The sequence below is a fragment of the Hemiscyllium ocellatum genome, chromosome 7 (genome assembly GCF_020745735.1).
Source record: "Hemiscyllium ocellatum isolate sHemOce1 chromosome 7, sHemOce1.pat.X.cur, whole genome shotgun sequence".
NCBI classification, from domain to species: Eukaryota; Metazoa; Chordata; class Chondrichthyes; order Orectolobiformes; family Hemiscylliidae; genus Hemiscyllium; species Hemiscyllium ocellatum.
In genome coordinates this window covers 63,435,114-63,448,295 of record NC_083407.1, presented here as the reverse complement: position 1 = coordinate 63,448,295, position 13,182 = coordinate 63,435,114, and the positions used below count along the sequence as shown (strand labels likewise).

At 42.2% G+C, this 13,182-nt stretch overlaps 2 protein-coding genes across 6 annotated transcripts in view; one reads left to right on the top strand and one right to left on the bottom strand.

Annotated features, from left to right (window-relative positions):
• The window catches only part of mettl5 (methyltransferase 5, N6-adenosine), a 23,463-nt gene extending 10,358 nt beyond the window's left edge, over positions 1–13,105 (bottom strand). Inside the window, exons 1-3 of one of the 2 annotated variants that reach the window (XM_060827276.1) lie at positions 12,657–13,105; positions 7,755–8,068; positions 285–399 (exon numbers count right to left, since the gene is read on the bottom strand). In XM_060827276.1, coding sequence (XP_060683259.1) covers positions 285–399; positions 7,755–7,863 — 224 coding nt within the window. In that variant the 5' untranslated portion in view covers positions 7,864–8,068; positions 12,657–13,105. The other variant, XM_060827275.1, reaches the window with a different exon arrangement.
• The window catches only part of ubr3 (ubiquitin protein ligase E3 component n-recognin 3), a 362,664-nt gene continuing 362,160 nt past the window's right edge, over positions 12,679–13,182 (top strand). For 3 of the 4 annotated variants that reach the window (XM_060827272.1, XM_060827271.1, XM_060827269.1), the window contains exon 1: positions 12,680–13,182. In XM_060827272.1, coding sequence (XP_060683255.1) covers positions 12,755–13,182 — 428 coding nt within the window. In that variant the 5' untranslated portion in view covers positions 12,680–12,754. The other variant, XM_060827270.1, reaches the window with a different exon arrangement.

Here is a 13,182-nt window from a genome sequence, read left to right as displayed (position 1 = left end):
GTTATTTTAAAGTTAAGCTGAAGTAATAGCATTTAAATTTAAACTCCAAAACAAAATTGAGGTAAAAGTGATTCAAGCTAACCTTACCCAAAAACATACCTGTACACTAATATCCATATTAAAATTTGTAATTATTTTATAATCAGAAGTAAATTAGCTACATAAAATAACTATAATGTTGATAATGCAAATGGTTTAAGGGAAGTTGTCATGTTGCATAAATTATACATTTTATAAAATAAAACTCAGAAGTACATATTGATTGCATTTTGCAATCCACATACCCCGCATCTAGCATAGCTGCTCCAATACTTAGAACTCCACATCCACACCCAAGATCTCCAATCAACTTACTCTCAATGTCATCGAATGTTGTGTGTATGGTATATAGCATATGTGCTGAAATAAGAAGATCATTAACATTCATTTTATTAAATGATATGATTCTATGTGCAGTAAAATAAAAATGTTCATTCAACTGTAGCATACCTGTGAATTTCTTTGCAAATTATCATTTTTTGTAATTTCACATTAGCTTTATAAAATATAAATGCATTTACACTTTAATTCTCCTGTGCTTCTGGGAGATGCACGCTAACATAGATACTAACCTAGTTGCCCTGAAAATATGGTGAATTTCAGCATTGTTAAAACTGTCTTACTTGATTACAAATGTTCAGACATGTTGAGAATCAGGTGATCACCTAACTTATCATATACGTGTTGAATGTGAAAATAGTACTTGCTTTAGGTTTGGGAATGATAATATATTAACATCTATAAAGCATGGTCCTACTATATGAAGGGAATCCATTTGGCTGGATTGTTGGTTTATACAGCAGTGTAATGCCAACAGCATGGATTCAATTCCTATCACCGGTTTGAGGTTACCATGAAGGACTCTCCTTCTCAACTTCTTCCTTGAGGTCTGGTGGCCCTCAGGTTAAATCACCACCAGTTGCTTCTCTCTCAAATAAGATAGCAGTCCCTATGGTCTGTTAAGACTATGGCAACGCAACAACTATGTGAAATATCTGGAATGTATCTTTTCATCACCTCTGACGGAGCCCAGTGATATACAGTTCGTATTAAGTCATTCTTTGAGCATTTGGTGAAAAGAGCAAAGATGGTAACGAATATGGAAAATTTGTCTTCAGTGAAGCCATACATTTACAATACACTGGATGAATAAATTGTTGAGAACACTAAGTCCTTTGGAATCAAAAGTCTGGCCAACAAGAGGATTCTCAGACAATTTGCCATCCTGCTTCGCAAAAAAAAATACTGTTAAGGGAACCTGGAGTTGTGGATAAACAGTATGAAACCCTTGCTGAGAAAAATCACACCAACATGATATAAATACTAATTATGTAGCTATGGATCTGAAAATATGAGATAAGGATCAAAATATTTGTGATATTTTGTAGATGTAATGACTGTGTTCAGGGTAACAATATATAGAGTAATAAATAACAAGGGACAAATCAAACGAGTTGATAAGGTTATGGAAAAGAACGTTGGCATAGCTTTTGGCATGTCATTGGAATTTTGAACAGATAACAAGAAAATTTCAAATGTCGAGTTTAAGGAGATATATAACTTAGAGGTAGTAATGAACATTGTCATAGAAAGTCTTTTTGACAAGTTTCACAGAAAGAAACTGTAGTAATTGATGAAATGTTACACAATATGCTGGCAGATCAAACAAATTACAAGCTGTACATGATGTTGGCAGAGCCCGTAGATGCCAAATCTTTTTATCCAAACGAGTGCATTTTGAAGAAGTTGGAATTAATGAATTTAATACCAGCAAAGCGACCACGAGAGGAAGTATCTAGGTGAACAAAAAAACCCACACATATTGGTTTCAATAGCAGAAGCACTGAGGTGTGCAATTGTGCTGTTGGAAACAAGTTATTGAGATCATTTGTCTGAGTTTAAATCTCAGCATTTGGCAGAGCAGTGTCCAAGATTTTGCAGTTGTTATTTAAGGGTACTCTGAGATAGTGTCAGTAACAAGACAGCAGAGTTCATAGTGGGAGCTTAAACTCATGTTTTTGGTAGAATACAGGTGGTTAAAACTTTTTCATGACTTGATGACAGATGGCAGCGGAGGTAGTTATAGCATCACAAGTGTGTTGTCAGTTTGTGTCTCAAAATGGAGAAAACGAAGAGGAGGAAATTTGGAGTAGATCATTGCTCTGTCAGCTCTGGCGTCAACTAACATTGACTGCTTTCAGATTGCTAGCAACGAAACTACATGGATATGAGGTGCATGAAAGATTGCAGCTTTGTCAATGGTATCCAATGTAATAGGGCATTGATGAGAGATAGCAGTCACAAAGGATATTAATTATTACTTTGACCAAGGCTGCTGTTATATTGAGAAAAATGGCAGTTTGGCTGGAGGAATTCAAACTGAGTTGAGCAAGAAATTTACAAGACCTGGACACAGAATCTACTTGGAGAAAGTGAGGACTGCAGATGCTGGAGATCAGTCAAAACGTTGGTGCTGGAAAAGCACAGTTGGTCATGCAGCATCTGAGGAGCAGGGAGAGTCGACGTTTCAAGTATAAGCTATTCATCAGAAATGTGGTGCTGGAAAAGCGCAGCAGCTCAGGCAGCATCCAAGGAACAGGAAATTCGACGTTTCGGGCATAAGCCCTTCATCAGGAATTTCCTATCAGAAATGTGGGGCAGGGCAAGGGGGCTGAGAGATAAATGGAAGGAGCTTGGGCTGGCAGGGGCAAGGTAGGTGGGAATGTGATAGGTAGATGAAGGTGGGGTTGATGGTGCTAGGTTGCTGTGGAAGGTGGAGCAGATAGGTGGGAAGCAAGACAGACAGGTAGGACAGTTCAAGAGGGAGTTTGGATCTGGGATAAGCTGACGGAAGGGAAGATGAGGAAACTGGTGAAATCGACATTAATCCCAATGTGGTCTCCTCTACATTGGGGAGACAGAACGACAAGTTGCAGAACATTTCAGAGAACATCTCTGGGATATATGCACCAAACAACTCCACCACCTTGTGACCAAACACTTCAACTCTCCCTCCCACTCTGCCAAGGACATGCAAGTCCTGGGCCTCCTCCACCACCAAATTCTAGCCACCCAACACCTAGAGGAAGAACACCTTATCTTCCACCTTGGGACCCTCCAACCACACGGGATCAATGTTGATTTCACGAGCTTCTTCATCTCCCCTCTCTCCACCTTATCCCAGACCCCAACCCTCTAACTTGGCACCGTCCTTTTGATCTGTCCTACCTGTCCATCTTCCTTCTCACCTATCTGCTCCACCCTCCACTCTGACCTATCACCATCAACCCCCACCTTCATCTACCTATCACATTCCCAGCTACCTTCCACCCAGCCCCACCTCCCTCCCATTTATCTCTCAGCCCTATTGGACCCCCTCACATTCCTGAAGAGCTTATGTTTGAAACATTGACTCTCCAGCTCCTCGGATGCTGCCCGACCAGCTGTGCTTTTCCAGCACCACATTTTTTGACAGAGAATCAATTTGCCAGTTCTTGGCCAACTTTCAGCTCCTCGTACTGCTTTTACTGGAAACCTGTCAGTTGGAAACTGTCAGCAGATAAATTGCTCCTCAAACAAATTTGAATTCATCCTGCATTTTTTTTTAGATTAGATTATTTACAGTGTGGAAACAAGCCCTTTGGCCCAAGTCCACACCGACCCGCCGAAGCGCAACCCACCCATACCCCTACATTTACCCCTTACCTAACACTACGGGCAATTTAGCATGGCCAATTCACCTGACCCGCACATCTTTGGACTGTGGGAGGAAACCGGAGCACCCAGAGGAAACCCACACAGACACGGGGAGAACGTGCAAACTCCACACAGTCAGTCGCCTGAGGCGGGAATTGAACCCAGGTCCCTGGCGCTGTGAGGCAGCAGTGCTAACCACTGTGCCGCCCTTTACCATTAAAAGTAATCTTATTTACAATGAGATTTAGAAACTTTCAACTTCATAACTGTGTGTCCTCTGTTAAAGTGCTACTGCAGCTGATTTTTTTTTCATCTTTCAAAGATGTGACCTACAAAATGCCAATAACTTTTAACCCAGTAACACCCAAATCTTTGCCCCATTAAGGTAAAAAGTGCAATTTATTTAGCTTTCCAAATCACCATCTGATCTGGCTAGAGTCTATCTTGGCAGCAAACTAACATTAGTTGATGCAGTTTAAAAATACAATGTCTCTCTTTTAAAACAAACATTCTTTTTCCCCTCTGAGTGAGATTATGCTAGAAAGCATTGTTAGCTAGGGCATTGAATTTATTCAAAGCTGAGTTAGATAGATAAATATGAACATAATATGGTTGTGTTCAGTTTGCAGTTTGAAAGAGAGAAGGCAAAATCAGATGTCATGGAGTTGCAGTTAAATAAAAGGTAATCACAGGGGCACAAGAGAGGAACTGATGAAAATCGAAGCAGAACCTAGCGGGGAAGACAGGAGAGCAACAATGGTTGGCGTTTCTGGGTGTAACTGAGGACACGGTATGGAAGTTCATCCCAAAGAAAACAAAGATTATCCAGGAGGAATTAGTCAGCCATGGCTGACAAAGGAAGTTAGGAAATGAATCAAAGAAAAAGAGACAGCCCATAAAGTGGCCAAGAGCACTGAGAAATCAGAAGATTGGGAAGGCTACAAAAACCAGAGGATAACAAAGAGAGAAATAAGGAAGGTGAGGATCAAATATGAAGGTAGGCTAGCCAGTAATATTAGAAATGATAGTAAAAGTTTCTTTCAATATATAAGAAACAAATGAGAGGCAAAAGTAGACATTGGCCCGTTGCAAATTGATGATGGAAGGCTAGTGATGGGAGATAAAGAAATAGCTGAAGAACTTAATACGTATTTTGTGTCAGTCTTCACAGTGGAAGACATGAGTAATATCCCAGCAATTATGGAGAGTCAGGGGGCAGAGTTGAGTGTGGTTGGCATTACAAAAGAGATAGTGCTAGAAAAGCTAAGAGGTCTAAAACTTGATAAATCTCCTGGCCCTGAAGGGCTACATCCTAGAGTTTTGAGGGAGGTGGCTGAGGAAATAGCAGAGGTGCTGACTGATCTTTCAAAGTCACTGGAGTCAGGGAAAGTCCCAGATGAATGGGAAATCGCTGTTGTAACCCCCTTGTTCAAGAAAGGATAAAGACAAAAGATAAAAAATTATAGGCCAATTACCCTAACCTCGGTTGTTGGTAAAATTCTAGAATCCATTATTAAGGATGAGATTTCTAAATTCTTGGAACAAGTCGGCATGGATTTAGTAAGGGAAGGTCGTGCCTGACAAACCTGTTAGAATTATTTGAAGAGGCAACAAGTAGGTTAGACCAGGGAAACCCAGTGGATGTTATTTATCTAGACTTCCAAAAGGCCTTTGATAAGTTGCCTCATGGGAGGCTGCAAAGTAAGGTGAGGAGCTCATGGTGTTCGAGGTGAGCTACTGGCATTGATTGAGGATTGGCATCTGACACAAGGCAGGGAGTTGGGATAAAAGGTTCTTTTTTTCGGAATGGCAGCTGGTGACAAGTGATGTCCTGCACGGTTCAATGTTGGGGCCGCAACTGTTCACTTTACATACTAATGATCTGGATGAAGGGACTGGGGGCATTCTTGTGAAGTTTGCCAACGATACGCAGTTAGGTGGACAGGCAGATAGTACTGAGGAGGTGGGGAGGCTGTAGAAAGATTTAGACGGTTTAGTAAGAGTGGTCCAGGAAATGGCTGATGAAATTCAAAGTGAGCAAATGTGAGGTCTTGCACTTTAGAAAAAAGAATACAGGCATGGACTATTTTCAAAACAGTGAGATGATCTGTAAATCCAAAGTACAAAGGGATCTGGGAGTGCTAGTTCAGGACTCTGTAAAGGTTAACTTGCAGGTTGCATCCGTGATTAAATAAGCGAATGTAATGTTGTCATTTATCTCAAGAAGGTTGGTATATAAAAGTAGCGGTGTTCTTCTGAGACTTTATAAAGCTCTAGTTAGACCCCACTTAGAATATTGTGTCCAACTTTGGGCCCCACACCTCAGGAAGGACATACTGGCACTGGATTGTGTCCAGCAGAGATTCACATGGATGATCCTGGGAGAGTAAGCCTAACATATGATGATCAGCTGAAGATCATGGGATTGTATTTATTAGAGTTTAGAAGGTTGAGATCTAATAGAAACTGAGAAGATAACTTAAAGAGGATGAACGCTGGGAAGATGTTTCTGTTAGGCAGGGAGACTAAGACCCGTGGGTGCAACCTTTAAATTAGACGGGATCAATTTAGCACAGAATTGAGTAGACACTTCTTCAGCCAGAGTGTGGTGGGCCTGTGGAATTCACTGCCACAGAGCGCAGTGGAGGCCAAGACATTTAATGTCTTCAAGGCAGAGATTGACACATTCTTGATCTCATGAGGAATTAAGGGATATGGGGAGAGCGTGGCAAGTGGAGTTGAAATGCCCATCAGCCATGATTAAATTGTGGAGTGGACTTGATGAGCCGAATGGCCTTACTTCCATTCCTATGTCTTTTGGTATTCTGTCTTATAAATAAGTCAACATTTTTGGAAGTGCGACTGAAACAGCAGAGTTATTTTCTGGATCTATAGATTGTGAAGGAGCAAAAATGGCCTTTAGTAGAGTGATATGCACTTCTTGTCAGATGTAGGAGTTTAAAGATAGTTTAAAGGTTACCGTGGATTATATCTGCAATAAATGCTGTTGGTTGTGAATCCTATCAGATCAAATGGATCGGTTGGAGAGACAGTTAGAGGCAATGAGGAATTTGCAACACCAACAGTATGTGACGGATGGCAGTTATAAGAAGGGGGAAAAGTCGTAGATACATCACATAGATGGGTTGACTCCAGGAAAGGTAAGAGAGGTAGGCAACTAGTGCAAGAGTCTTCTATGGCTATCCCAGTTTCAAACAAGTATGCTGTTTTGGAAAATGTAGGGGTGATCAATTCACAGGGGAACGTAGCACGAACAGCCAAATTTCTGGTATTGAGACGGTCTCTAATGCAACGAGTGGTACGAAGGGTTCCAAGAGATCAATTGTGTTAAGGGACTCTCTAGCCCAAGGTACAGACAGACATTTCTGTGGCCAGCAGTGAAAAATCAGAATGGTGTGTTGTTTCCCTGGTGCCAGGATCAAGGATGTCTCAGAGAGGGTGCAGAATATTCTCAAGGGGGAGAGGGGCCAGCAAGAGATCATTGTCCACATTGGAACCAACGACATAGAAGGGAAAAGGTTGAGATTCTGAAGGAAGATTAGAGAGAGTTAGGCAGGAATTTAAAAAGGAGGTCGAGGAGGGTACTGGTGGAAGGGGACTGGATGGGTTTGTTGGAGAGGATGAAGCTAAGTGCGTGAAGGCCATCTTTGTGGGGTGTGGACATGCATAAGGACTGCATGCCCACAATGTAAATAAAGCACTGGGGGCTGGAGAACAAGAAATTACTAAAGAGGTGAATGGCGTGGTTAGTTCGCGGATGTAGATGGGAAGTGTCTGAACCGAGGGAGAGGATGGAGTCGAGATAGGATGAGATCATGTCGGTGGGGCAGGAAGACAATGGGTCTGTAGGGGTCGATGTGTCGATGTTTCTCTCAAAGGTTAGCTGTTTAAACTTAAGTAGTTTCTTAGTTCTCATTACTATGTTACAGCATGTTGCCGACAGTATCTTCTGATATTTTAAAGGAAATGTAATTTTGATGAGTGTTCGCACCACTTACCTGCTATATGTGGGCTCGTGGGATATTGTTCTAGGAGTAACTTCGGCTGCTCAAAAACATCCACTCGCTGCAATAAACTCTCCAATTCTTTCAGTTTGAAACGCTTCATGGTTTTTGTAGCCCGTGTGCAACCAACTCCAACCCCTGACTACAAGCACAGCCCAATTCTTCAGTTCCGAAGAAATGATATTGGGCTTGAAACATTAACTCTCTCTCCACAGATGCTGCTGGCCAGATTTGCTGAGTTGCTCCAACACGTTCTTTTGGTTTTCGATCCTCTAGTCCCTAAGGTTCATAAACCATGCCAAGTTCAGCTGATGGAAAGGAAAGAATACAACGTTTAAATAAGGAGCGAACAAAGGGAAACATGACAATAAAAATCTGAGTTAGTGATACGGCAACCGGTGAAAGAGTGGGGTTAGGTTTCCCACCTGAAACAACAATTCCTCATTGACCAGATAAGTTGGTGAGATAACATCCTCCTTCGAGGTGACTGAGCACTAAGATCCGTGGTTTTGGGTTTCAGCCAGATAGCAAATACTCTGTTAAGGTTACCTAGCTGTGCTCTAATTGCATCTCTGAAAATCCTGTCCTGGATATACACAAATCTCCTTCAAAGATAAAATTGAGAAGAGTCATAGAGATGCACAGCACGGAAACTGATCTTTCGGTCCAACTCGTCCATGCCGACCAGATATCCCAACCCAATTTACTCCCAACTGCCAGCACCTGGCCCATATCCCTCCAAACCCTTCCTATTCAGATACCTATCCAGATGCCTTTTAAATTTGCTATTGTACTAGCCTCCACTACTTCCTCTGGCAGCTCATTCCATACACTTACCACCCTCTGAAAAAGTTGCCCCTTAAGTTTCTTTTATACCTTTTCCCTCTCACGCTAAACCTATGCCCTCTAGTTCTGGACTCTCCGAACCCCAGGGAAGAAACTTTGTCTATTTAACCTATCCATGCCCCTTCTGCTTTTATAAACTTCCTTATGGTCATTCCTCAGCCTCCAACGATCCAGGGAAAACAGCCCTAGCCTATTCAACCTCTCCCTATAGCTCAAATCCTCCAACCCTGGGAACATCCTTGTAAATCTTTTCTGAATGTTTTCAAGTTACACAACATTCTCCTGATTGAAGGAGACCAGAACTGCACACAATATTCCAACAGTGGCCTAACTAAAATCCTGTATAACTGCAATATGACCTCCCAACCCCGGTACTCAATACTCTCTGACCAATAAAGAAAAGCATACCAAACACCTTCTTCGCTATCCTATCCATCTGCAACTCTACTTTCAAGGAGCTATGAATTGGCACTCCAAGGTCTCTTTGTTCAGCAACACTCTCTAGGACCTTACCATTAAGTGTATAATTCCTGCTTTGATTTGTTTTCCCAAAATGCAGCACTCACATTTATCTAACTTAAACTCCATCTGCCACAGAGGGTAGATTGCTTTTCAGACTGGAGACCTGTGACTAGCGAAGTGCCACAATGATAGGTGCTAGATCCATTGGCTTTTGTCATTTATAAATAAATATTTGGAATGGTCATATTGCAGCTGTACAGGTTGGAATACCATGCTTCTAGGAATTCTCAGGCATGTCTCTGTTTGGCTTGTCCTAGGATAGATGTGGTGTCCTTCCTCATATGTATTCCAACTGGAACTCTATCAACAAGCTTCTTGACTTGGACCCCATTTATCAACTTCTGAGAAAAAGAACAGGAAATGACATCCCCACAGGAAATGACATCACCAACCCAAGGAAACCTAAACACATAAATAGAAAGTGGGTCATAACACTAGTGCTTCACTGGAGGCTCATTGGTGAGGTTACCTAGTATGATGATGAATCTTTCAGGTCAGTGAGCAAATTTACATCCATAAATGCTTTGGATGTAAACTTAAGAGGTATGGTTAATCAGTTTGCAGATGGCACTAAATTTGGAGGTGCAGTGGACAACAAAGGTTACCTCAGAGTTCAATGGGATCTTGATCAGATGGAGAAATGGGCTGAGGAGTGGCAGACCGGGTTCAATTTAAATCAGATAAGTGTGAGGTGTTTGATTTTGGAAAGGCAAATCAGAACAGGACTTATACACTTAATGGTAAGGTCCTAGGGAATATTACTGAACAAAGAGACCTTGGAGTGCAGGTTCATAGTTCCTTGAAAGTAGAGTCACATGTAAATAGGATAGTGGGAAAGGTGTTTGGTCTGCTTGCCTTTATTGGTTAGTGCACTGAATATAAGAGTTGGATGTCATATTGCAGCTGTACAGTTTTTTGGCCACTTTTGGTGGAGTACTTGTGATTTTGGTCTCCCCTATTGGAAGGATGGTGTGAAACTCGAAAGGGTTCAGAAAGGATTCATGATATTGCCAACCTTGGAGGGTTTAAGCTGTAGGAAGAGGCTGAATAGGCTGGGGCTATTTTCCTTGGAGCATCAGAGGTAAAGTGGTGACCTTAGGTTTATAAAATCATGAGTGACATGTATATGGTAAATAGGCAAGGTCTTTCCTCTGGGGAGAGGGATTCCAAAACTGGAGGGATTGGTTTATTGTGAGAGGGGAAAGATAGAAAAGGGACCTGAGGGTGGTGCATGTTTGGAATGAACTGCTAGAGGAAGTGGTGGAGACTGGTACAATTATAACACTTAAAAGGCATCTGGACTTCTATATGAATAGGAAGGGTTTAGAGGGATATGGACCAAATACAGGATATTTGGTGGACATTGTGTTATAGGGTCTGTTTCCATACTTTACATCTCTATGACTTTAAGTGAAAGAAGATCAGCAAGAATGAAAACATCTAGAACTTAATATCACAATGAACAAAGAAACAAAAGTTAGTGGTAAAAGCAGCAATGATTGTCTAATATTCTATCACAGTATCTATCTACAAAACATATGTATTTTCATGTCAAACAGCTGTTTATTTAAATAAAAGTTATTTGCTGGTTATTGATTTAGCAGTGTTATACAAGGATTATTTTATTATGGGATGAATTATGAATAGAACTGTTGAACTCAGATGGAACTAAATATAAAAGGTCAATTTAATGTGGTAGAGAAGCATAATGGAATTATATACTGGGAGAGGGTGAGAATTACATTATCTGCAATACCTCTAATGTATGTATATTGTCTATGATTTTGGAATGGAGGAAAAGGTTTCACAATGCTGTATTATCAATTATAAATTTGTTTTGGAAGTCCAAGTCTGATAAATTACAATGCGATTCATTTAGTTCAATGCATTCCAACATCAGTGACAACACTTTAATATTACTAAGACGAACATGAGACTTAGGAGCTAGGTCATTTGGTCCTTCAATCTTGCTCCATCATTCAGAAGATCATGACTGATCTCATTGTTGCCTTAATTCCACTTTACTGTCTGCATCCCTCCACTGCATAAACTTTTCTTCCAAAATATATTTAACTCAGCCTTGAATCCATTCAATGATCCAGCCTTCATTGTTTCTTGGAGGGAAAATTCTACATACAAGGATCCCCTAAGCAAAAATAGTTCTTTTCAGCATCATCTTCTGTCTTATTCATAAACTGTGCCCACTAGTGCTAACCTCCCCAACAAAATGAAACATCCTCTTGGCATCTTGCATATCAATTACTAATATGTTTTCCAATGTTACATTTCCATTATTAATGCCCCATGTATCCCACTTGCCCATTACTAATATGATGCTCCCAGCTTACATGTTCATTATTTAGCCCCCTCTTCCAACTTTTACGTCTATTAATTAGATTTTATTTTAACAGAATTTGAAATTGCAAATTAATTTTTATGACACTTAAGATTTGCGGTTCAGTCAAAAACTTGAAGCATTATAAACCTGGTGCTACTTTCATTAAAATTGCTCTAAATTCCTACGCACAAGGCAGCAGGGTGAATGTGGGCAGCGGTACTGGGAAAAGTTGTGCGTTTGATGGGGAGATTTGCTGCCTAGGGGATAGCGTGAGAAACGGGGGTGGGGTGGTTTGCAGGGTTCTTGAGGTAGGTATATGCAAAATACGTGTTGAGAAGGTTCTCCTTTAAAGTTGGACAATTTTAAAAGATTCCCAGACAGGAACTCTGTCCTTGTTGCCTAAACCTTAGCTTTAAAATAACTCGCTACTCTCTCTGGAAATGCAACCATCAGTTGTTAAATGCGAGCATACGCACAAATGGTTGCATAAATGATTATCGTGTCCTCCCATGCCAGCTGAAGCGGGCCTTACTTTTATTGTTTGTGATGGGGTCAGCCTGCCAACATCAACCGTCCGAGTAAAAAATGAGGTCTGCAGATGCTGGAGATCACAGCTGAAAATGTGTTGCTGGTTAAAGCACAGCAGGTCAGGCAGCATCCAAGGAATAGGAAATTCGACGTTTCGGGCATTCCTGATGAAGGGCTTATGCCCGAAATGTCGAATTTCCTGTTCCTTGGATGCTGCCTGACCTGCTGTGCTTTAACCAGCAACACATTTTCAGCCAACATCAACCGTCCGAGCCAACTTTCACTTGCTCAAAACCTATTAGATTTCCAACTGTGTTCTGTTCTGATAAAGTCAAACTTGAAACGTTACAACCCTGTTTTATCTTTCCACAGACCTGATTGAGCATTTCCAACAAATTCCTGCCGTTTCGTTCAGATTTCAAGTTGCTTTGCTGTTTGCGTGTTGCAGCAAAAATATTTACACTGAACGTATGCGCTTGTTCGCGCACACGCACATTGCAAAGAGTTCCTCCTGCACCGTTTCCAGGAGTTGTAATTTTTCGGAATGAGGGATTAGGAAACAAGTCTCTGTGAAGATCTCAGCAACATCCCCGCTCCCCGGGAAACGCGCTCACCAACTGTAGTGGAGAGCACTTCCGGTAAGAGGCGCGCAGACATTCTACCTGCTTCCGGGGGCGGGTGAACTCTCACGAGAGTTGGCAGCAGGCTGTTCCAAGAACAAAATAAATAAGCAGGCTCGGCTGGCCGGCTGCGGGCCGCTATGGCGGCGTCTCTACTGGGCCGGGACAAGAGGAGTACGGCCGCTTCGCTGAAGGCTGAGTGCAGCCGGCAGGATGGTCGGGGCGTGCAGCTGCTCGGAGAGCTGCTGGATAGCGTCCTGAGCCCGGAGAGAGCGGTGGCCGAGGCCGAGGTGATCGAGTGGTGCAAGAGCCTGATGGCCGGCGGCGAGAGCTTCGATGACTTCTGTAAAATGGTGCGCGGCTATGACAACGCGACCCTCTGCGGCTTGGTGTGGACCGCCAACTTCGTGGCGTACCGCTGCAGGACGTGCGGGATCTCGCCGTGTATGTCCCTGTGCGCCGAGTGCTTCAACGCCGGGGAACACACGGGTCACGATTTCAACATGTTTCGGAGTCAGGCGGGCGGGGCCTGTGACTGCGGGGACAGCAATGTGATGCGGGAAAGTGG